This window comes from Scomber scombrus, chromosome 7 (genome assembly GCF_963691925.1).
Source record: "Scomber scombrus chromosome 7, fScoSco1.1, whole genome shotgun sequence".
Lineage (NCBI taxonomy): Eukaryota > Metazoa > Chordata > Actinopteri > Scombriformes > Scombridae > Scomber > Scomber scombrus.
In genome coordinates this window covers 31,969,932-31,995,847 of record NC_084976.1, presented here as the reverse complement: position 1 = coordinate 31,995,847, position 25,916 = coordinate 31,969,932, and the positions used below count along the sequence as shown (strand labels likewise).

The following is a 25,916-nucleotide window of genomic DNA, read 5'->3' as shown; positions in this document are numbered from 1 at the left end:
GATTCTGAGCAGTTGTTGTAATCCAGCACTGTAAGGAGATACGATGACTAAGTCATCAGCATGCACCAGATGATTAATGAGATTACTCCCCACTACACAGCCAGTCCTGCAGTCTTTGAAGGTGGAACTGAGGTTTATTGTGTTTCATAATGACTTTCTTTCTTAATGTTAAACAAAAACCTGACAAACAAAACTTGACAGTGTTGTTGACAATGTACAACTTACATGAAAATGTTCTGACCTCTTCATGGAGAATATTTGACATTCATTTACAAAGATGTTGGTGAACACTTGCCATCAACGATCTTTTCAAATCTGGCATCAGACAGAATCTTTTCCCACTGCATGTGTACTCATGTTTTACTCAAATGACAATCATATCTGAACTTTGTCCCACAAGTTTTACATTTGTACGGCTTCTCATCTGTGTGTTCTCATGTGTGTGTTCAAGTGCTGAGTACATCTGAACTTTTTCCAACAAGTATCACATGGATACGGTTTCTCAACTGTGTGTTCTCATGTGCACTTTTAAGCTGTCCTGCTTAGAGAATCTTTTCTCACAATTGTTACATGGGTATGGTTTCTCACCTGTATGTGTTCTCATGTGCACTTTTAATGTGCCCAGCCTAGAGAATCTTTTCTCACAAGTGTTACATGGATACGGTTTCTCACCTGTATGGAGTCTCATGTGCACTTTTAATATGCTCAACGTAGAGAATCTTTTCTCACAAGTGTTACATGGGTATGGTTTCTCACCTGTGTGTGTTCTCATGTGCACTGTTAATGCGCCCAGCGTAGAGAATCTTTTCTCACAAGTGTTACATGGGTACGGTTTCTCACCTGTGTGTGTTCTCATGTGCACTTTTAATAAGCACAGCCGAGAGAATCTTTTCTCACAAGTGTTACATGGGTACGGCTTCTCACCTGTGTGTGTTCTCATGTGAATCTTCAAGTGCTGAGTATGTCTGAACTTCTCCCCACAAGTTTTGCAATTGTATGGCTTCTCACCTGTGTGTGTTCTCATGTGCACTTTTAAGCTGCCCTGCTTAGAGAATCTTTTCTCACAAGTGTTACATGGGTACGGCTTCTCACCTGTATGTGTTCTCATGTGCACTTTTAATGTGCCCAGCATAGAGAATCTCTTCTCACAAGTGTTACATGGATAAGGCTTATCACCTGTATGGACTCTCATGTGCACTTTTAAGTGGTCTAGATTAGAGAATCTTTTCCCACAAGTGTCACATGGATACAGCTTCTCACCTGTGTGGATTCTCTTGTGAACTTTTAATTTGCACTGGTCAGAGAATTTTTCCCCACAAGTGTCACATGTATGTTTCTTTTCACCTGTATGGACTTTGAGATGTCTGCACAAATTGGCCTCGACCACAAATGATTTCCCACAAGTGTCACATTCAAAACACTGTTTCCCTGTCAAAGTATTATTGTGAATCTTTAAAGTGGTAGACTTGTCAATCTGAGTTTCATCAGGACTCAAGTCCAGAGTCTGATCTTCACTTTCCTCACAAGTAGGAGTCAACATCAAGGTTTCTGTCTCCTCTTTCAGTACCTGCTGTTCTATCTCAAGACTGGTGCAGAGTTCCTCTTCAATCTCTGAAGGCTCTGGTTCCTCTTTTTCCTCTTTAATCTCTGGAGGCTCTGGCTCCTTTTGTTCCTCTTTAATCTGTGGAGGTTCTGGATCCTCTTGGTCCAGACTTGAGTTCCTCTCCTGGTCACAGAGCTGCTGGTCAGTGAGAACCTCCTCCTCCTCATAGACATGTTGCTGTGGGAGCTCTGGAAGGACAAAGAGGAAAGACTGAAGAGAAACTCTTGTACCACCACAAAAAGCACAGAGGACGTATCTCTCTAAAGAATGAGATAAAGTAAATGTTATGGTGGTTTACAAAAAAGGGATTTTTCACAACTGGGCAACTCAAAATCATGTTTATCAATGGCTTATAAATGATTTATAGAGTAGTTGTTTGAGCTATTTGTTATTTTTGTTGAAGTTGATAATTAAATGTTAAAGACTGTGTAAAGTGAATTCAGACATTTTCTTCTAAACACATTAAATATGTCATAAATGTATTTCTAAAAAAGTTGTAAAAAGCATTTCAACCATTTAGATTTGAATTGTGGAGCTAGGCTTCACAAACTGTGTTTCAAGATTTCTGTGTCTGGATTTAATGGGTGGGTCTGAAAATCACTGCTGCACTACGTAGCGTGGTGGTGTTAACCAATAGCACGGTTACACACCGGAGCATAAACCCACCCCTGCTGCTGTAGAGGTATAAATACATTCAGCGCACACTACTACTACAGTATACAGGTAGCCAGTTAGCTGAGCTAGCCGCAGAGTTAGCCATCGAGCTAGCCGCCGAGCTAGCAGCTGAGTTAGCAGCAGAAAGCTCTCAGACGTCCATGTTTCTGGTAAAGGTGGTGACTTTGATTGACAGGTGACACTTGGTAGGGGGCGGCATTTCAGCGGACTCGGCGGGCACGCCCACAGCGTTAGGGAGAAGAGAAATAGGCAGACTATTACACAACTTTGAAGCCTAATTTCATTAGAGACATTTAAAATATATATTGAATACTCTGCTGACTTCTGTGGTGCATTAAAAGAAACAATATGTCATTTATTTTTTCACTGTGTAAACAGTAAAATATTTTGGGTCGAAAATGTTTGTAATGAGAAAAAATAATAAGACATTTCATCTAAGAGATATAGATGTTGTTTTACACTTCGCTATTTACATAAGAAGAAATGGACTGACTCTAAGCCAAACTTTTGAAACAGTTAATAATAATAATAATAATAATACATTTTATTTTTAAGGCGCCTTTCAGGGCACTCAAAGTCGCCTTACAATACAGATAAAAAAACAATTAAAAGAGCCAAAAGGGACACATGTAAGTGCAATAAAAACAAATACAATCAGAAAAACTGCAGGGTGGATGACAAATTAAAGTGAGTATGAAAGTTTGAAAAGGTGGGTTTTTAGACAGGATTTGAAAATGGATAGAGAGTTAATGTTCCTGATGTCGGGGGGGAGGGAGTTCCAGAGGCGGGGGGCAGACGGGCAGAGGGAACAGGGAGGCTGATGGAGGAGGCTGATGAGGTCAGAGAGGTATGGGGGGGCGAGGTTGTGGATGGCCTTGAAAGTGTGAAGCACAGTTGGACATTAAAAACAAAAAGGTAATGAAAACAAAACTGTATTTTTGAAAAATACTTCATGTGATTGTTTCCCTGGCAGAAACAGATTTGTTTGTATATATTGTTTGTGTTTATTATTATTAATAATAATAATAATGATTAAAAGAAGCTTTAAAAGAATGCAAAGTGTTAAAAATGACACCAGAAATGTGTTGTTACACTTTTGATTTCAACCCAATTGTGTAAAAATATCTACAAAAGCTAAACATACTTTTTAAAATCTTATTATCATTCTATAGTTTTATCTCCTTATCAATTTTATTTGTCTATTTCTTTTGTGATTTAGTCTCTTTCTTAACATAGTTTTAGTCCCGCCTTTATTAAACTTCTTCTATATTACTTTTCTTTTGTCTTTATAATATATTTAAGCAAATTTTTTTACTCTAACTTTTAATAATCCTTTTCCATTATTCTCTCTTATTTTACTTATTTATTTAATGATTTTTATGTAATTAAGCCCCCCCCCCCCCCACACACACACACACACACACACACACATACATATTTTATTTACATTTGTAAAGCATTTTATTCCTTTTTTTCTCTTGCATGCAATGGCCTCCAGTTTTGTCCTCAAATTGTTCTTGTTTTATACCTTTTTGAAATTACCATTATTATTACATTATGATTGATTGATTGAGCCCAGCAACAGCCCAGCAACAGCCCAGCAACAGCCCAGCAACAGCCTAGTAACAGCCCAGCAACAGCCCAGCAACAGCCTAGTAACAGCCCAGCAACAGCCAAGCAACAGCCCAGCAACAGCCTAGTAACAGCCCAGCAACAGCCCAGCAACAGCCCAGCAACCGCCCAGCAACAGCCTAGCAACAGCCTAGCAACAGCCCAGCAACAGCCCAGCAACAGCCTAGTAACAGCCCAGCAACAGCCCAGTAACAGCCCAGCAACAGCCCAGCAACAGCCCAGCAACCGCCCAGCAACAGCCTAGCAACAGCCCAGCAACAACCCAGCAACAGCCTAGCAACAGCCCAGCAACAGCCCAGCAACAGCCTAGCAACAGCCCAGTAACAGCCCAGCAACAGCCTAGCAACAGCCCAGCAACAGCCTAGCGAGAGTTACTTTAGTGTAGAAATAATCAGGCTTGGGGAGTAACGGAATACATATAATCAGAAACTGTATTCTGTTACAGAAAAAAATAAGTAATCAGATTACAGTATTTAGTAAAAATGTGGATTATTTAGCAGGATTATAAATTTAAAACACATTTTCAATAAAGAACGATATATTACCATGTACTGTAAAAGCCCCGAACTAAACAGAGCAGAAACAAGACACACACACACACACACACAAACACACACAGACAAACACACAGAGAGAGAGACACAAACACACACACACACACACACACACACACACACACACACACACACACACACACACACACAGTGAGAGAGACACACACACACACACACACACACACACACACACACACAAACACAGACACACAGACAGACAGACACACAGACAGACACACACACACAGAGACAGAAAGACACACACACACACACACACACACACACACACACACACACAGACAGACAGACACACACATACTAAAAGTTACCAGGAGCATGTTACTGTGGCAGCCCCAAAGACTACAGATGAGTTAAACTGAGTTTGAGTTAATGACAGCTTGCAGCTCACATTGCTCTCCACTGATATAACTGTGTGTGTAATATAGTTCAGAGCTGACAGCGTGTCCCTTTAGAGAGATCCAGGAAAATACCACATGTAAACTCTTTTTTATCTAATGCAGTATGAATCTTGTCCACTATATGTAAAAGGGCCATGTAGATGTGGCACAATCAAGTCATATGTTAGTTAAGAGTTGTGTTATCAGCTTTATATGTGTTTATGTGTTTATGGGAAGAAGAGTGTTCATTATAGTTAAAATCTATGGTACAAAGTTATTCACTGCCAGTGTTAGTGTTACACTAGTAAATCACCAGCAGGTGGCAGTGTCGCTACACAAGCAGGGTGAGTTACCAGGAAGTCTTGCGTCAAAAAGTGACATAATGAGAATCTCTGTGTACAAGATAAAAGCAGAAAACCCTGTGTAGCGACTGTGAACCTAAAACTATACGTTTTGCATGTTACAGGTAAGCTGGTGATGTTATTGAGGGATCCGGGGTTAGGATAATGTTTACACTGTATGTCGGGGCGCTGTATTATGTCCTGTGAGTGTCATTAGCGACTTTATTTCACTGTGTAATGCTAGCCAGTTAGCAGCTAATGTATGGCGGGCGCCCGCGTTGGTAGTAGTGGCGCGAGGGGCAGTAGACTTCACAATGAGCATTGTGTTCCTATTCAAGATTGTTCCTATTCATACCTTAGTGAGTGAGCCTGTTTATATTAATCTTTCATAGCACTGTTATTAAGAAAAGATGGTATTATACTGAATGCAGATTATTGGTATAGACATGAATGAGACATATTGCCCTCAACAGAGTTTGAGATGGGGTGTAAATCTTTTATTTTGATGTACTGATGGTATCTTGTTGTTGTTTATTGTGAACAAGACATAATGAGAATCTCTGTGTACAAGATGAAAGCAGAAAACGCTGTCTATCGACTGTGAACCTAAAACTATACGTTTTGCATGTTGCAGAAATTCATTAAATGTGTAGCACCAGATTGAGCCTGCGTGACATTCTGTGCACTGCTACAAACACATGATGTCATGGAGTTATTATCAGACTGAAAGCAGCTCTGCATTAAAACAGGAGGCCAGACTGAGATTCACACTCAGACCAAGTGTCCATGTTTCTGGTAGAGGTGGTGACTTTGATTGACAGATGACACTTGGTAGGGGGCGGAGTTTCAGCGGACTTGGTGGGCACCCCCACAGCGTTTGGGAGAAGAGAAATAGGCAGACTATTACACAACTTTGAAGCCTAATTTCATATATTTGGCGATTTTTTTTAATCATACAAATTTGGCAGGGTGGTTAACAACACACTTTTCTGTGGTATGTCAAACTCAGAACACATATTTATTCTTACTTTACACAGACTTTAATTTATGTACACGTCGCTGTTTGTTTTGAAGAATATAGCTTAATTCATTTGATTATTATATTAGTATTATTTTAGTTAGTTTGAGTACTCGTTAATGCTTTTGTTTCAGGGCACTTGGGCAGCTTGGAGCACAGAGGTGAATGTATTTCTATAGGTAGGCTACAGGTAGAGGAGCAGCAGGCACCGGGAAGGGCATACAGCTGTTTACCAGAGCAAGAGAGACGCCATTATTCTTTGTTTGCTTGCCAAAATAGTAAAATAAACTAAAGAAACGCTATGCTTACCTGGACAATGCACCTTTTCTCCCTGCCTAAGATTCATTACCGAGGTAATGAATGATTTATTAACCATCAATTGAGCCATTAATCAATGCTCATAAGCATTTTATACACTGTGTTAAAACTTTTGCTACCATCACTTTTTTTCTCAAACTTAAGTTTTGAAAAAACAGAGAATCAGCCGCTAAATGGAGTTTTATAACAAAGTTCAGGAACAGAGACCACGCCTCATACCCACTCAATTTCCATTCAAGCAGTACTTAAGTCACACCCTATCAGCTCTATCGCCCTTCGTCTCACTTCGAATACCCCTCCCCCCTCACCCTCCTTCTAATGTTCTCTCTTTTTGTTTTATTCCAGGAACTGGGGGTCTGCACCACGGACCAGACGCAGAGACAGCTCCCCCATCCAGAGTCTCATCCTGCCCCGGTTCCCTTCCTACACTCACCTAGGAGACAGGTTCAGCATCCTGCGCCTCCTCATCAACCTGGCACCCGGCTCCAACTTGCACCCACACTACATCCTAAACCTCTATTCTTTTCTTCTCCCCCTCCCCTACATCCCTTCCCCCATCCCCACAACCATCACTTCTCCCTCCCTACCCTACATCCAACCGACCCTCACCCCCCATCCCACCTCTTCGACCTTTCAACCTTCATCCCTTTCGACCGTTATCCCCTCATCCCTACCCACCTACCCTCACCCCCCCTCCCTACCCTTCGACCCTTACCCCTCATCCCTACCCCTAAACCCTCACCCCCCATCCTTCCTTCCCTATCCCTCAACCCTTTTTCTAATTCACACAATAAATACTTAAACTCATATCTCAGTTGGCGTGGTCTTTGTTAGTGAAATATCAGTAATTATGTTTCCTTAACTTTCCCATTAACTCCCAAACAGAAACTGACTTCAGTGTTGTAGAAACCCGAGCATGAACTAAACCTACATATTTTACCCACTGACTGTTGTAGTTTGTTTTATAATAATTAAGAGTTTTACAGACCTATTCTGTGTAACTTTATTTCAGGTTTCCAAACGATATCCAGCAGTCTGCGCTGACGGTTGATCTCTTCTTCGTACTCTGAGATAGTTGTTTGAAAATCTCGGAATATTTCTTCAGCAGCAGCAGTTAGTCGCTCGTTGATTAACTCTCTCAAACGCTGACCTGAAGTCATTGTTGCTTCAAATAAAATGTCTCCGTGTAATGCAGAGAGACTTCTTACCGGTACAATAACAAGCAGCTAACGTGTGGCGTGACAGTGTTAAGCTTCCGATAGCAGGCTCGTGTGTGTTTGGTTCCGCTTGTTGTAACCAGACCATGATGGTTGTAGGTAATGTGGAGATGGTGAGAGAGCAAAAAGACCTGGTATGATCATGAATTGTGCTGTTGCAGTATAAGGACAAGTTGGAAAGAATCAAGATGGTGCTGGACGCTGCCAGGAGATACTTGAACGTAGTGGACATATCTGGAGAAGATCTAGAAATTACACTCACTGAGGGAAGAATTTTCAAGCGGAACCAAAGACACACGAGCCTGCTATCGGAAGCTTAACACTGTCACACCACACGTTAGCTGCTTGTTATTGTACCGGTAAGAAGTCTCTCTGCATTACACGGAGACATTTTATTTGAAGCAACAATGACTTCAGGTCAGCGTTTGAGAGAGTTAATCAACGAGCGACTAACTGCTGCTGCTGAAGAAATATTCCGAGATTTTCAAACAACTATCTCAGAGTACGAAGAAGAGATCAACCGTCAGCGCAGACTGCTGGATATCGTTTGGAAACCTGAAATAAAGTTACACAGAATAGGTCTGTAAAACTTTAATTATTATAAAATAAACTAGAACAGCTTTATATACCACCGCAGTGGGTAAAATATGTAGGTTAAGTTAATGCTCGGGTTTCTACAACACTGAAGTCAGTTTCTGTTTGGGAGTTAAGGGACATTTAAGGGGATAATAAATAGGCCTACTGACACGCTGTTTAAACCATCTTTAGAACAGAGGAACCTTTAATTTGCTTATGAAACCAGAAAAAAGGTGATTTCATATCTCTCCATCCAGACACATTAAACCAGGTCTAAATCAAAATTCAAGTTCAATATTATTACTTCCGTTTTTCACAGTTGGCCTACAGGAGAGCAAAATATCGTTCTCCACAGTGAAACATATCTGACAGATGATTAGGGCTGGGTATCTTTTGAAAAATGATGATACCAGTACCAATCTAAGTACCCTTAAAGTGATACTGATACCAATGAGTGCTTCATCCAATAGCCATCATGTGAAAAGACACATTAAACTGCATAAAATGCCACCACTTGTCGTGTCTTACTGGGGCCAAAATGAGGCTTCAGCAGACTTATGAAATTTAAATCTTGAGTCTTTTACTTGCAACAGAAGAACTGACTGATGAGAAGATCCTCATTCTAATTGCGCTTTTCCACTACACAGTTCCAGCACGACTCGCCTCGACTCGCCTCGGTTCTTTTTGCGTTTCCACTAGGGAAAGTACCTGGTACCTGGTACTTTTTTAGTACCTGCTCTGGTGAGGTTCCAAGCGAGCCAAGCCGGTACAAAATTGTGCCGTTGACACACTGCTGGCCGCTGATTGGTCAGAAGAGTTGTCGCTGGAAGAGTCATGAGCCGTCCGGCATTTTTAAATACCGGCAGCAGCGTTACAACCGTAGTTACAGCCATACGGCTCAATTTTCTTGCTCTGTGTGTGACAAAAAGCCACAAACAGCAGCAAGTACACCACTGCCTCAATGTCCTCCATTGTTTATGTGTTTTGTGTCACATATAAAACGAAGTCACAGCAGTTTCGCGGAGCCGTGCTATGACGACCCCGCCCACTTTGAGTAGGTACTTTTTTGTAATGGAAAAGGTCTGTTCTGGAACCGTGGCGAGGCGAGGAGAGCCGAGGCGAGCCCAGTCGAGGCGAGTCGTGCTGGAATTGTGTAGTGGAAAAGCGCCATTACAGTCAGAGTTTCATATGCCAGAACACTTGGCTGGTTACAGGTGTTTCCTGGTTTAAATCCACAAACCTAGTTTGCACATCAACTCACTCTGACTATCATATCCTGCTCCCCATAGTGTCTCTTAATTTCCTGCGTACCCATACTCTTGATTTCCTGCGCTCTCATGTTGCACCCATTTGATATTGTGTGCTTAATTGTGTCTCTGCATGTACACTCTTTCAACAGAATTGACCTTTACAACATCATAAATGATTTGATTTTTACACAAATGCATTTTGAAAGTCTTCAAGTTATTTAGACTTTCAGAGATTCACATGTCGCTTTGTTCATAAAAACTGCTATACTTTGACTTTCTCTTTACTGTTTTTAATTAGTCTCTGGAGTCTCCTTGTTAATCTAAGCTTAGTGGTTTTTGATGTAGACCTGGTGTGTTCGGTCTACATGAAGAAATATCATTGAAATCATCCTTTTTCCTGTTTTCTCAAATATAAAAAAGTGGTTTAAACAGCAGTAAGGTTTTTGCTATGATGTGTAACACATTTCACAAGTGTTGAACGTTGCAAAAATGGAGAATCAGCTGTTAAATGTCATTATTTATATTTCCTTCACTTTCCACTTAATTCCAAATGAGAAACTGACTTCAGTGTTGTTGGACGTCTGTATGTTCAGTGCCATAATCATTACTTGTAAATGATTATGAATCATTAATAAAGGGTTATTTTCTAATGTATTATATGTGTTAATGTTAATGTTTATTAAATGATTAATAAAGTATTAAATATCTATTAACCATTAATTAATCAAGTAATTAATTAATGCTTATAAAGCCTCTATAAAGGATGCCTCATCAGAAAGTGGTATAAGAGTTTCCCTTCAGTCTTTTCTCTTTGTCCTTCCAGAGCTCCCACAGCAACATGTCTATGAGGAGGAGGAGGTTCTCACTGACCAGCAGCTCTGTGATCAAGAGAGGAACTCAAGTCTGGACCAAGAGGAACTAGAGCCTCCACAGATTAAAGAGGAACCAGAGCCTCCACAGATTAAAGAGGAACCAGAGGAACCAGAGCCTTCACAGATTCAAGAGGAACTCTGCACCAGTCTTGAGGGAGAACAGCAGGTACTGAAGCCGGAGACAGAAACCTTGATGTTGACTCCTACTTGTGAGGAAAGTAAAGATCAGACTCTGGACTTGAGTGCTGATGAAACTCAGATTGTGGTAGAGAAAGTGCATGTTGTCAGCATGTCAATTAAAAGCTCTGTGGGTCCAGACCCAAACGATTATGACCAGGTCCTCTCTCACAACTTTCACATAGCTGAGAACCAAAATCACAAAAGAGGCCAACAGGGAGACTCAGGATCAACTAGAAATGCAGAACCAAAACCACAGAAGATACATCAAAGTAGAGAAAATAACAACACTGAAGACAAGTCTACCACTTTAAAGATACAGAGTAATACAGAGAAAAAGTGTTTTAAATGTGACACTTGTGGGAAATCATTTGTGGTAAGGGCCAATTTGCGCAGACATCTCAAAGTCCACACAGGTGAGAAGCCACATACATGTGACACTTGTGGGAAATCATTTAAGGTAAGGTCCAATTTGCGCAGACATCTCAAAGTCCACACAGGTGAGAAGCCACATACATGTGACACTTGTGGGAAAAAATTCTCTGAGCTGGGCAAATTAAAAGTTCACATGAGAGTCCACACAGGTGAGAAACCGTATCCATGTAACACTTGTGAGAAAAGATTCTCTCGGCTGTTCTTATTAAAAGTGCACATGAGAGTCCATACAGGTGAGAAACCATACCCATGTAACACTTGTGAGAAAAGATCCTCTACGCTGGGCGCATTAAAAGTGCACATGAGAACACACACAGGTGAGAAACCGTATCCTTGTGATACCTGTGGGAAAAGATTCTCTCAGCTCAACGTAGTTAAAAACCACATGAGAACACACAGGTGAGAAGCCGTACAAATGTAAAACTTTTGGGACAAAGTTCAGATATACTTGTCATTTGAGTAGAAACATGAGTTTACACGCAGTGGGAAAAGCTGTGGAATAACTTTGTATCTTGAATGGATTGTGATATGCTGGTCTCCAATAAAAAAAAAAACTTAAAAAAAAAAAGTTTTGTTTTGAGCTGTCCATCTTTACATAGAGTCAGTCAGCGAGGAGGAAAAGCCAGGCAGACAAAGAGCCACACTAACTGCTGATTGTTTACCTGAAAACCCAGTGGACACAGTCAAGAAGGAGCTGAGCGGACATTTGTTTCTACAGGGCAAATTCTACTGTTGCTGTGTGAGGGCTGGAGTCTCGGTGCAGGCGAGTGAAAGTTACAGTTTTCATGATACAAAAGACATACAAGGGTCTACCTAGCCAAGAGTTCCTGGGCTACAAAGTTCAGTAAACTGTACCAGTTGTGGTACCTGTAAAACATTTGGTGGTGGATCTTTGAGCACAACACACTGGTCACTCCTATCAAAGAGTGACCAATACCCCGACTCAACTTCCTGCCTCAGAAATTCCTTCATTATGAGCACCACTGCAAATAGTTTCAAACACCATTTTCAATATAACTGTAATAAAAAAAAAGGAAGCTATTTGTGAGCTTGTCTTCATTTAAAAACATTCACTGGGAGGAGTCGAACCATAACCTCCATCACCTACATTTCAGTTAAATGAATGAAAGTAAGTAACAATGCATTGTGTAAAATGAACTGTGGGGAAGTCGCTTTGTAGTTTCAACCGTTAATATTTATTTAGTAAACTGGTAATTTCATGCCAACACTGTCAGATACTATTTTACTACTAAAGCAATACAAACAGGGAAATGTCATCACATCACCTGAGTTAAGGACAGATCGCCCACCTGCTGGAGAAAAGCTGCCACTGCTGATTTCAGCCTTTTCTCTTCTGACCTTTGCAAGCAACAGTTATTTTCTCTGTCAGTGTTTAATCAGAAGTCTTGAAGGGACGGAAATATAGATGCAAATGCATTTTAAAAATACATAAATATAAATAAATACATTTTGTGTGATTGATTTGATTTCTTTCTGATGGCTTTAATCCTGGTTTGAAATGTTCATGCTGCAGCACACAGTCACATGTGTCATGATTGCTAAAACCAAGGAGGGTCAGAAGTAAAGTCGTGCTTCTTCTTTTGTTTTGGCAGATCCAGTTTTAAATGTAGTGATCAGAGTAAAATATTTGGATCACGTCATCAGGGATGAATGAACAAACTGTAAGTAGATCCTCACGTGTGCCACGACCCAGGGGAATGTTCACAGTTTAGGTCAACCCTCATATCAGCCATTGATTCCTGGAGTCAACGCTGTGTTCCAGTGTGTACCTTATCTTATGTGAAGCACTGGGATGCCAAGTCTCGTCCTCCCGGACACCAACTATGTGCCAAGGCCAGTAGTCTGGACTTGCACATAGTTGCAACTTGATGTATGATAGCCAAGATACTTAACAAACTAGGCACTAATTTCTCCTGAATTCAATTTGTGACTGTGAGTTAACTTGTTATTGTAGCTCTAGATGTCAGGAGACATCTTTAAAAAGTAGGGGAGGGTGTAGAGGGAGAGAAAAAAGCCTCTTATTAGAAGTTAAAAGAAACTAAACCCCCCCCCTATTTTTAGGGACCGAGCCGAAAGGCAAGAGGGCGAGGACTCCAGAGGAGTCCTGCCCTTGCCTGGAGGCAAGGACCCTATTGAATTTGTACCGTTTTTTATTATTATTCTACCGCCTCTTTGAGCCTTAATTTGACCCCCTAAACCTGCTCCAAAACTCACCAAATTCGGAACGCACATCAGGTCTGGCGAAAAATTCGATAAAATGGAAAAACAAACAACGTCAAACTCTCTAGCGCCACCTAGAAACACTAAAACGGTCACTACGCCTGATAGGAATGTCGTAGAAAAATCAAACCAAAACTCAATTGTTTGTCTTATCAAGACCTACAAATCACGCGCTGACACCCCTGACCTAAATCCAACAGGAAGTGCACAATTTGCTGTTACATGTGGGATTTTTGACGATTCTTGGCCTGCTACAAACGCTATCTTGTCCGAGGGCGTTCATCGTGGCGGCTTCAAACTTAAATAGCTGACTGAGCACACCCTGCTGCACAAACGATCTGAACAACTTTTTCATTACTCGTCCGGTTTGGATTTTAGAAGCCCTCAAAGGTCAAGTGCCCAAAACCCCTCGCCAAAACGCTCCGATAGACAATGAATGAGAGGAGTGTCTCATGCCACTTTGACCCTAAATTTGACCACCTAAACATGCTCCAGGACAGACCAAATTCAACACGCACATCAGGTCTGGCCATAAATTTGATAAAATTGAAAAATTAACCCCAAAAGTGCCAAAATGGACTCTCTAGCGCCACCTAGAAACAGTAAAACGGCCACTACGCCTGATAGGAATGTCGTAGAAAGATCAAACAAAAACTCAATTGTTTGTCTTATCAAGACCTACAAATCCCGCGCTGACACCCCTGACTTAAATCCAACAGGAAGTGCACAGTTTGTCTTTAAATGTATGATTTTGGACGGTTTTTCAGGCTTTTCAAAATATATATATTATTCCTGCATACTTTCAGTTACAGACTCCATTCAAACGTCAAAATGTAGCCACAAGTCTCATCTATAGATGTGTGTAATTTGGTCTGGCTATGTTTTATACTTTTTGATCTGCGGCCCCACATGTGGACCCTGTTCCTCTCCCATTCAATCAGTACTCTGCCTGCTGTCTGTGCATGCTCTGTTCTCATGCGCTCCAGTCGTTAACTACCATGGCAACAACTGTGTGTGTGTGGCTCAGCCAGGTTCATTTGTGGTCTTAGTGTGCCACCCAGTGGAGAAAACTTGTCATGATACCTGATAAGGACGTTTTTTGATGGTAGTTCAAGTTTATTGACTGTATTATTATGATTTTAGATATCTGTGCAGTCTGTCAACTATTTCACTGACATTGCTGTCAAAGTCTAGATCAATCACGAATTACATGAGCATGAACTACAAACATATCTACAGGTTTCACTGGAAATAAGTTCCTCTCCTGTTTGACTCATCAAAGTGGCAGTTCATTTCAGTGGCTAAGTCTAAATGTCTACACAGACAGAGAGAGAGAGTGTGTGTAACTTATATCCACTTATTGCAGTGTCCAATAAATGTCCGGGTCTGAATGCGTCTAAATGCACCTGACGGAAACCTTTCCGCTTCACCACGGCCCGACGTGCGCAAGGGGGCGAGGTCCCGCCCAACGCTGCTCGCAGCTTTAATTAGGGCCCGAGCGGCGACTGCAAGTCGCCTGGCGAAAGCCCTATTGAAATTGTAATGTTTATTATTATTATTATTATTATTATTATTATTATTCCGACATTTCGTGCCCCAATTTCGCCCCTTTCCCAAATGCGAAAATGCTTATACTTTTGCACGGACGTCTGGCCTCATCCGAAATTCGATATTTTTGGGTGGTCGCACATGGTCGACGCAGAATGGCGGAATAGCGCCCCCTACAAAGTCCAAAAATGCCCATAGGGAATTTTGCTAACTTTGTCCTATGCTCACAAAATTCGGTACACATATGTATTATACCCACATATGCAAAAAAGCCTCTTGACCTCAAGCCAACAGGAAGTCGGCCATTTTGGTTTTTATTTTTCCCGCCTAAAATTAACTCCTCCCACAGCGTTCGCCCGATCAAGTTCAAATTAGGTACGCAACATCTCCAGACCTAGCTGAGCTTAAGTTGTGCTCTGCGCATCCGTAGGTCAAAGGGCGTGTCTGCCAGGGCTCAACTAATTTTGGCGTGCTCGCCATGTACATACGAGTGGCTCTCAAGCCCACATACTTCATCCAATCAGCTTCAAACTTGCTGGACATGATGATGGCTCCGCCCTGAACGTCCCGATATATTAAATTCCCACGTAACTCATAGCGCCCCCCCGGTGGTAACAGGAAGTTAACTAAGATTCATTAAAATTACATACTTTGCCCCATCAACTTCATTCAGAACCAGTTGGTGAAGCTACATTATGAACACTGTGAAGCTACGAGTAATGGCGTCTGAGTGGCGACGCGGCGACCATCAATTCCACGCCATGAAAATACGTTTGGCTTTTTGATGGCTTTATTGAACTTGTATCATCATGAAAATTGGTACACAGGTCCAGGGTGCCGACCTCAACGTCTCCATTCGCTCATAGGCGATCTCACTCGTGTCGTCCCGTAGTAGAAACAGGAAGTGCCATATTTTACATCATCATTGTGCGATTTCCACAAAACTTCACATGTGTAATCACTGTCCCGCCCTGAACGCAACCGCTTGTGTTTTGTTACACTCTACTGCCCCCTGGTGGATGAACCATCAACCTCTCATAACTCCTTCATGCTTTGTCCAATTCACTCCAAACTTCACATGACTGATGAGTGGCCGCCCTGAACACACCAGACCATATGTGTAACTACCTGTGACTGCCCCCTACTGGATGTACGAAACATTGCATTTTTGGCCTCCTTCCAGGTTTTTTCTCACTTTCTGCTTCACGCCACAGCCCCGCCATGCCTCAGGCCCCGCGGTGGCATGGGTGAGCGAGGGCCCGCCATCGCCGCTTGCGTCTTTAATTAGAATTGAATTTGATGTCATACTGCATACCATAATTTGAGCAGATTCTGAGCAGTTGTTGTAATCCAGCACTGTAAGGAGATACGACGACTAAGTCATCAGCATACACCAGATGATTAATGAGATTACTCCCCACTACACAGCCAGTCCTGCAGTCTTGAAGGTGAAACTGAGGTTTATTGTGTTTCATAATGACTTTCTTTCTTAATGTTAAACAAAAACCTGACAAACAAAACTTGACAGTGTTGTTGACAATGTACAACTTACATGAAAATGTTCTGACCTCTTCATGGAGAATATTTGACATTAATTTACAAAGATGTTGGTGAACACTTGCCATCAACGATATTTTCAAATCTGGCATCAGACAGAATCTTTTCCCACTGCGTGTGTACTCATGTTTCTACTCAAATGACAAGTATATCTGAACTTTGTCCCACAAGTTTTACATTTGTACGGCTTCTCACCTGTGTGTTTTCAAGTGCCGAGTATATCTGAACTTTGTCCCACAAGTTTTACATTTGTATGGCTTCTCACCTGTGTGTTCTCATGTGTGTGTTCAAGTGCTGAGTACATCTGAACTTTTTCCCACAAGTTTTGCAATTGTAGGGCTTCTCACCTGTGTGTGTTCTCATGTGCACTTTAAATGTGCCCAGCAGAGAGAATCTTTTTTCACAAGTGTTACATGGATACGGCTTCTCACCTGTGTGTGTTCTCATGTGCGCTTTTAAGCTGTCCTGCTTAGAGAATCTTTTCTCACAAGTGTTACATGGATACGGCTTCTCACCTGTGTGTGTTCTCATGTGAGTCTTCAAGTGCTGAGTACGTCTGAAATTTTCCCCACAAGTTTTGCAATTGTACGGCTTCTCACCTGTGTGTGTTCTCATGTGTGCGTTTAATGTGCCCAGCATAGAGAATCTTTTCTCACAAGTGTTACATGGGTACGGTTTCTCACCTGTATGGACTCTCATGTGCACTTTTAAGTTGGTCAGCTTAGAGAATCTTTTCTCACAGGTGTCACATGTATATGGCTTCTCACCTGTATGGACTGTGAGATGTTTGCACAAATTGGCCTTGGCCACAAATGACTTCCCACAAGTGTCACATTCAAAACACTGTTTCCCTGTCAAAGTATTATTGTGAATCTTTAAAGTGGTAGACTTGTCAATCTGAGTTTCATCAGGACTCAAGTCCAGAGTCTGATCTTCACTTTCCTCACAAGTAGGAGTCCACTTCAAGGTTTCTGTCTCCTGCTTCAGTACCAGCGGTTCTATCTCAAGACTGGTGCAGAGTTCCTCTTCAATCTCTGGTTCCTCTTGTTCCTCTTTAATCTGTGGAGGCTCTGGTTCCTCTGGTTCCTCTTTAATCAGTGGAGGCTCTGGTTCCTCTTGTTCCTCTTTAATCAGTGGAGGCTCTGGCTCCTCTTGTTCCTCTTCAATCAGTGGAGGCTCTGGCTCCTCTTGTTCCTCGTTAATCTGTGGAGGCTCTGGTTCCCCTTGGTCCAGACTTGAGTTCCTCTCCTGGTCACAGAGCTGCTGGTCAGTGAGAACCTCCTCCTCCTCATAGACATGTTGCTGTGGGAGCTCTGGAAAGACAAAGAGGAAAGACTGAAGAGAAACTCTTGTACCACCACAAAAAGCACAGAGGACTAAAATCTCATAAAAGAATGAGATAAAGTAAATGTTATGGTGGTTTACAAAAAAGGGATTTTACAAAACTGGGCAACTCAAAATCATGTTTATCAATGGCTTATAAATGATTTATAGAGTAGTTGTTGGAGCTATTTGTAAATTTTGTATTTTTTGTAAAGTGAATTCAGACATTTTCTTCTAAACACATTAAATAGGTCATAAATGTATTTCTAAAAAAGGTGTAAAAAGTATTTCAACCATTTAGATTTGAATTGTGGAGCTAGGCTTCACAGACTGTGTTTCAAGATTTCTGTGTCTGGATTTAATGGGCGGGTCTGAAAATCACTGCTGCATTACGTACCGCGGTGGTATTAACCAATAGCATGGTTACACACCGGAGCATAAACCCGCCACTGCTGCTGTAGAGGTATAAATACATTCAGCGCACACTACTACTACTACAGTATACAGGTAGCCAGTTAGCTGAGCTAGCCGCCGAGCTAGCAGCTGAGTTAGTAGCAGAAAGCTCTCAGACGTCCATGTTTCTGGTAGAGGTGGTGACTTTGATTGACAGGTGACATTTGGTAGGGGGCGGGGCTTCATCTGACTCGGCGGGCACCCCCACAGCGTTAGGGAGAAGAGAAATAGGCAGACTATTACGCAACTTTGAAGACTAATTTCATATATTTGGCGATTTTTTTAATCATTCAAATTTGGCAGGGTAGTTAACAACACACATTTCTGTGGTATGTCAAACTCAGAACACATATTTATTTTTACTTTACACAGACTTTAATTTATGTACACGTGGCTGTTTGTTTTGAAGAATATAGCTTAATTCATTTGATTATTATATTAGTATTATTTTAGTTAGTTTGAGTACTCGTTAATGCTTTTGTTTCAGGGCACTTGGGCAGCTTGGAGCACAGAGGTGAATGTATTTCTATAGGTAGGCTACAGGTAGAGGAGCAGCAGGCACCGGGAAGGGCATACAGGTGTTTACCAGAGCAAGAGAGACGCCATTCTTCTTTGTTTGCTTGCCAAAATAGTAAAATAAACTAAAGAAACGCTATGCTTACCTGGACAATGCACCTTTTCTCCCTGCCTAAGATTCATTCCCGAGGTGCCTCAGTAGCCATTTGAATTGAGTTTATTCATTTGAGGACAAATCGCTACTACAGTAGTAATGAATGATTTATTAACCATCAATTGAGTCATTAATCAATGCTCATAAGCATTTTATACACTGTGTTAAAACTTTTGCTACCAACACTTTTTTCTCAAACTTACGTTTCGAAAAAAAAGAGAATCAGCCGCTAAATATCAGTAATTATGTTTCCTTAACTTTCCCCTTAACTCCCAAACAGAAACTGACTTCAGTGTTGTAGAAACCCGAGCATTAACTGAACCTACATATTTTACCCACTGCGGTGGTATATTAAGATGACTGTTGTAGTTTATTTTATAATAATTAAAGTTTTACAGACCTATTCTGTGTAGCTTTATTTCAGGTTTCCAAACGATATCCAGCAGTCTGCGCTGACGGTTGATCTCTTCTTCGTACTCTGAGATAGTTGTTTGAAAATCTCGGAATATTTCTTCAGCAGCAGCAGTTAGTCGCTCGTTGATTAACTCTCTCAAACGCTGAGCTGAAGTCATTGTTGCTTCAAATAAAATGTCTCCGTGTAATGCAGAGAGACTTCTTCCAAACACAATACCAAGAGGCTAACGTGTGGTGTGACAGTGTTAAGCTTCCGATAGCAAGCTTGTGTGTGTTTGGTTCCGCTTGTTGTAACCAGACCATGATGGTTGTAGGTAATGTGGAGATGGTGAGAGAGCAAAAAGACCTGGCATGATCATGAATTATGCTGTTGCAGTATAAGGGCAAGTTGGAAAGAATCAAGATGGTGCTGGACGCTGCCAGGAGATACTTGAACGTAGTGGACATATCTGGAGAAGATCTAGAAATTACACTCACTGAGGGAAGAATTTTCAAGCGGAACAAAAGACACACGAGCCTGCTATCGGAAGCTTAACACTGTCACACCACACGTTAGCCTCTTGGTATTGTGTTTTGAAGAAGTCTCTCTGCATTACACGGAGACATTTTATTTGAAGCAACAATGACTTCAGCTCAGCGTTTGAGAGAGTTAATCAACGAGCGACTAATCAATCAATCAATCAATCAATCTTTATTTATATAGCGCCAAATCACAACAAAGTTATCTCAAGGCACTTTACACATAGAGCAGGTTGTAAACCTTACTCTTCAGGTTTAATTTTAAAGAGACCCAACATTCACACATGAGCACCACTTAGCGACAATGGCAAGAAAAAACTCCCTTTTAACAGGAAGAAACCTCAGAACCAGAACCAAGCTCAAAGTGGGAGAACATCTGCCTCGACCGGTTGGGGTAGAGAGGAGAGAGAGGAAGAATAGGAGAGAGAGAGAAGCACAGAGAGTAGTTGTTGGAGAGATGAAATATAGGCATGTTGCTATGGTTATGTAATGTTTTTGTTGATCAGTTCAATGCATTTAAGTTAGTTTGATCATTTTTATGTATTTGTCAATGCAGCCACAGTATGTGCTTTACTGTTTTATTATTTATATGTATTTGTGGTTATTAAGGTCATTAATTAGCCAGTTTAATGTAAAATGAGATAGTAGGTCAACAACAACAAAAAACTTAATGAGATAAATAAAACACAAGACAACACAAGGACAAGACAGTATAAATATATATGGAGTTAAAACAGATACAGACATGTGTTCCAATGTTTCCAAAAACAAGAAGAGTATTTTGTGTCACCTTGTGTAGGCTGGGCTAATGCCATCATAACTTCATTTTTTTGATTCATATAAACAAACCATGAATCTGTACATTAACTTCCTTAACACAGCATTAAAGTTAGGGACATTGTTAAAAACAAACATGTGACTAGCACTCGTCCATCTTGGAAGTTTAAGCAGAATTCTAAATTCATCATTGAATGCAACCTGAAGCTTCTTCATTTTTGCTTTGCTGTAATTGCCCCAAAGATGGGCTGTATAGAGTGGAGTACAATATGCTTTAAAAAGAGCGGTCTTTACATCATCCGTTCACATGTGAAATTTGTGTACCAGTATATTTGTTTGTGCATACATTCTGTAACATTGACGCTGCACATCATCATCATCATCATCATACAGGTCAGCCCTGATGATGTTCTCACTACATTTAATGTAATGTTTCTTAATTCTTAAAAATAAACATATCCAGTTTGTAACATTATGCTAGCTATGCCAGCTTGTTTATTGTTCAGTTCATTTCAACATGTCCTTTTCTTGTTCATAACCTGGTGTGTTCCTACTATCGCCAATGGTTACACTGCCATCTAGTGGTAACTTATGGAAACACCTATCATTACATTCTGATCTTCCTTGGTTTTAACAATCATGACAACATTGTTTTTAGAATTGAATTTGATGTCATACTGCATACCATAATTTGAGCAGATTCTGAGCAGTTGTTGTAATCCAGCACTGTAAGGAGATACGACGACTAAGTCATCAGCATACACCAGATGATTAATGAGATTACTCCCCACTACACAGCCAGTCCTGCAGTCTTTGAAGGTGAAACTGAGGTTTATTGTGTTTCATAATGACTTTCTTTCTTAATCTTAAACAAAAACCTGACAAACAAAACTTGACAGCATTATTGACAATGTACCACTTACATGAAAATGTTCTGACCTCTTCATGGATAATATTTGACATTAATTTACAAAGATGTTGGTGAACAATTGCCATCAACGATCTTTTCAAATCCGGCATCAGACAGAATCTTTTCCCACTGCATGTGTACTCATGTTTCTACTCAAATGACAAGTATATCTGAACTTTGTCCCACAAGTTTTACATTTGTATGGCTTCTCACCTGTGTGTTCTCATGTGTGTGTTCTCATGTGTGTGTTCAAGTGCTGAGTATATCTGAACTTTGTCCCACAAGTTTTGCAATTGTATGGCTTCTCACCTGTGTGTGTTCTCATGTGCACTTTTAATGTGCCCAGCTTAGAGAATCTTTTCTCACAAGTGTTACATGGATACGGCTTCTCACCTGTGTGTGTTCTCATGTGAGTCTTCAAGTGCTGAGTACGTCTGAAATTTTCCCCACAAGTTTTGCAATTGTACGGCTTCTCACCTGTGTGTGTTCTCATGTGGACTTTTAAGTTGGTCAGCTTAGAGAATCTTTTCTCACAGGTGTCACATGTATATGGCTTCTCACCTGTATGGACTTTGAGATGTTTGCACAAATTGGCCTTGGCCACAAATGATTTCCCACAAGTGTCACATTCAAAACACTGTTTCCCTGTCAAAGTATTATTGTGAATCTTTAAAGTGGTAGACTTGTCAATCTGAGTTTCATCAGGACTCAAGTCCAGAGTCTGATCTTCACTTTCCTCACAAGTAGGAGTCCACTTCAAGGTTTCTGTCTCCTGCTTCAGTACCAGCGGTTCTATCTCAAGACTGGTGCAGAGTTCCTCTTTAATCTCTGAAGCCTCTGGTTCCTCTTGTTCCTCTTTAATCAGTGGAGGCTCTGGTTCCTCTTGTTCCTCTTTAATCTGTGGAGGCTCTGGTTCCTCTGGTTCCTCTTCAATCAGTGGAGGCTCTGGTTCCTCTTGTTCCTCTTCAATCAGTGGAGGCTCTGGTTCCTCTTGTTCCTTTTTAATCTGTGGAGGCTCTGGTTCCTCTGGTTCCTCTTTAATCTGTGGAGGCTCTGGCTCCTGTTGTTCCTCTTTAATCTGTGGAGGCTCTGGTTCCTCTTGGTCCAGACTTGAGTTCCTCTCCTGGTCACAGAGCTGCTTGTCAATGAGAACCTCCTCCTCCTCATAGACATGTTGCTGTGGGAGCTCTGGAAGGACAAAGAGGAAAGACTGAAGAGAAACTCTTGTACCACCACAAAAAGCACAGAGGACGTATCTCTCTAAAGAATGAGATAAAGTAAATGTTATGGTGGTTTACAAAAAAGGGATTTTACAAAGCTGGGAAACTCAAAATCATGTTTATCAATGGCTTATAAATGATTTATAGAGTAGTTGTTGGAGCTATTTGTTATTTTTGTTGAAGTTGATAATTAAATGTTAAAGACTGTGTAAAGTGAATTCAGACATTTTCTTCTAAACACATTAAATAGGTCATAAATGTATTTCTAAAAAAGGTGTAAAAAGCATTTCAACCATTTAGATTTGAATTGTGGAGCTAGGCTTCACAAACTGTGTTTCAAGATTTCTGTGATTTCTGGATTTAATGGGCGGGTCTGAAAATCACTGCTGCATTACGTAATGCAGCGGTGTTAACCAATAGCATGGTCACACACCGGAGCATAAACCCGCCCCTGCTGCTGTAGGTATAAATACATTCAGCGCACACTACTACTACTACAGTATACAGGTAGCCAGTTAGCTGAGCTAGCCGCCGATCTAGCAGCTGAGTTGGCAGCAGAAAGCTCTCAGACCAAGTGTCCATGTTTCTGGTAGAGGTGGTGACTTTGATTGACAGGTGACACTTGGTAGGGGGCGGAGTTTCATCGGACTCAGCGGGCACCCCCACAGCGTTCGGGAGAAGAGAAATAGAAATTAGAAGCCTAATTTCATATATTTGGCGATTTTTTTAATCTTTCAAATTTGGCAGGGTGGTTAACAACCCACTTTTCTGTGGTATGTCAAAATCAGAACACATATTTATTTTTACATTACACCGACTTTAATTTATGTACACATGGCTGTTTGTTTTGAAGAATATAGCTTAATTCATTTGATTATTATATTAGTATTATTTTAGTTAGTTTGAGTACTCGTTAATGCTTTTGTTTCAGGGCACTTGGGCAGCTTGGAGCACAGAGGTGAATGTATTTCTATAGGTAGGCTACAGGTAGAGGAGCAGCAGGCACCGTTAAGGGCATACAGCTGTTTACCAGAGCAAGAGAGACGCCATTCTTCTTTGTTTGCTCGCAAAAATAGTAAAATAAACTAAAGAAACGCTATGCTTACCTGGACAATGCATCTTTTCCCCCTGCCTAAGATTCATTCCCGAGGTGCCTCAGTAGCCATTTGAATTGAGTTTATTTATTTGAGGACAAATCGCTACTACAGTAGTAATGAATGATTTATTAAACATCAATTGAGCCATTAATCAATGCTCATACGCAGTTTATACACCGTGTTAAAACTTTTGCTACCAACACTTTTTTTCTCAAACTTAAGTTTTGAAAAAACAGAGAATCAGCCGCTAAATATCAGTATTTATGTTTCCTTAACTTTCCCCTTAACTTCCAAACAGAAACTGACTTCAGTGTTGTAGAAACCGGAGCATTAACTGAACCTACATATTTTACCCACTGCGGTGGTATATTAAGCTGTTCTAGTTTATTTTATAATAATTAGAGATTTACAAACCTGTTCTGTGTAACTTTATTTCAGGTTTCCAAACGATATCCAGCAGTCTGCGCTGACGGTTGATCTCTTCTTCGTACTCTGAGATAGTTGTTTGAAAATCTCGGAATATTTCTTCAGCAGCAGCAGTTAGTCGCTCGTTGATTAACTCTCTCAAACGCTGAGCTGAAGTCATTGTTGCTTCAAATAAAATGTCTCCGTGTAATGCAGAGAGACTTCTTACCGGTACAATAACAAGCAGCTAACGTGTGGTGTGACAGTGTTAAGCTTCCGATAGCAGGCTCGTGTGTGTTTGGTTCCGCTTGTTGTAACCAGACCATGATGGTTGTAGGTAATGTGGAGATGGTGAGAGAGCAAAAAGACCTGGTATGATCATGAATTGTGCTGTTGCAGTATAAGGACAAGTTGGAAAGAATCACGATGGTGCTGGACGCTGCCAGGAGATACTTGAACGTAGTGGACATATCTGGAGAAGATCTAGAAATTACACTCACTGAGGGAAGAATTTTCAAGCGGAACCAAAGACACACGAGCCTGCTATCGGAAGCTTAAACGTCTTACACCACACGTTAGCTGCTTGTTATTGTACCGGTAAGAAGTCTCTCTGCATTACACGGAGACATTTTATTTGAAGCAACAATGACTTCAGCTCAGCGTTTGAGAGAGTTAATCAACGAGCGACTAACTGCTGCTGCTGAAGAAATATTCCGAGATTTTCAAACAACTATCTCAGAGTACGAAGAAGAGATCAACCGTCAGCGCAGACTGCTGGATATCGTTTGGAAACCTGAAATAAAGTTACACAGAACAGGTCTGTAAAACTTGAATTATTATAAGATAAACTAGAACAGTCAGCTTTATATACCACCGCAGTGGGTAAAATATGTACGTTTAGTTAATGCTCGGGTTTCTACAACACTGAAGTCAGTTTCTGTTTGGGAGTTAAGGGAACTTTAAGGGGATAATAAATAGGCCTACTGACACGCTGTTTAAACCATCTTTAGAACAGAAGAACCTTTAATTCGCTTATGAAACCAGAAAAAAGGTGATTACATATCTCTCCATCCAGACCAAGCGTGGAGTTCCGGTCCTCTGAAATAATGCCAACGCGGAAGTAACTTAAAACTGCATTCTATCAAAAGACCACCAGGTGGCGACCGTTTTGGTGTCAAATGTGCTTCTCTCTCTCTCCTATTATTCCTCTCTCTACTCTCTACCTTAACTGGTCGAGGCAGATGTTCTCCCACTTTGAGCCTGGTTCTGAGGTTTCTTCCTGTTAAAAGGGAGTTTTTTCTTGCCATTGTCGCTAAGTGCTGCTCATGTGGGAATGTTGGGTCCCCTTAAAAATAAAACCTGAAGAGTACAGTTTAGAACCTGCTCTATGTGTAAAGTGCCTTGAGATAACTTTGTTGTGATTTGGCGCTATACAAATAAAGATTGATTGATTTCTACAACACTGAAGTCAGTTTCTGTTTGGGAGTTAAATGAAATTTAAGAGTATAATAAATAGGCCTACTGACACGCTGTTTAAGCCATCTTTAGAACAGAGGAACCTTTAATTTGCTTATTAAACCACATAAAAGTGATTTCATATCTCTCCATCCAGACACATTAAACCAGGTCTAAATCAAAATTCAAGTTCAATATTATTACTTCCGTAGTTCACAGTTGGCCTACAGGAGAGCAAAATATCGTTCTCCACAGTGAAAC

General features: G+C 40.9%; 2 protein-coding genes and 1 pseudogene across 2 annotated transcripts in view; 1 reads left to right on the top strand and 2 right to left on the bottom strand.

Annotated features, from left to right (window-relative positions):
- LOC133984001 (gastrula zinc finger protein XlCGF57.1-like) overlaps positions 1 to 25,916 on the top strand; it is a 35,238-nt gene that overhangs the window by 5,827 nt on the left and 3,495 nt on the right. Inside the window, exon 3 of the mRNA XM_062423216.1 lies at positions 11,028 to 11,299. Coding sequence (XP_062279200.1) covers positions 11,028 to 11,299 — 272 coding nt within the window. The remainder of the gene's footprint in view (positions 1 to 11,027; positions 11,300 to 25,916) is intronic.
- On the bottom strand, positions 398 to 7,737 carry LOC133983098 (zinc finger protein OZF-like). Its single transcript, XM_062422052.1, has 3 exons — positions 7,528 to 7,737; positions 1,345 to 1,791; positions 398 to 1,092 (listed from the first exon to the last, which is right to left on the bottom strand). Exons 1-3 carry the CDS (start codon positions 7,697 to 7,699, stop codon positions 503 to 505), a joined length of 1,209 nt encoding a protein of 402 aa, XP_062278036.1. The 5' UTR covers positions 7,700 to 7,737; the 3' UTR covers positions 398 to 502.
- On the bottom strand, positions 16,504 to 24,381 carry LOC133983294 (zinc finger protein 883-like; annotated as a pseudogene).

What these genes read in the sequence shown, in the direction of transcription:
- LOC133983098 (XM_062422052.1), bottom strand. Translation starts at nt 7,699, where the DNA reads ATGACTTCAGGTCAGCGTTTGAGAGAGTTAATCAACGAGCGACTAACT. An exon ending in AATAAAGTTACACAGAATAG is followed by an intron (nt 1,792 to 7,527) that starts GTCTGTAAAACT and finishes TTGTCCTTCCAG; the next exon opens with AGCTCCCACAGCAACATGTC. An exon ending in ACATCTCAAAGTCCATACAG is followed by an intron (nt 1,093 to 1,344) that starts GTGAAAAGAAAC and finishes GAACACATACAG; the next exon opens with GTGAGAAGCCGTACCCATGT.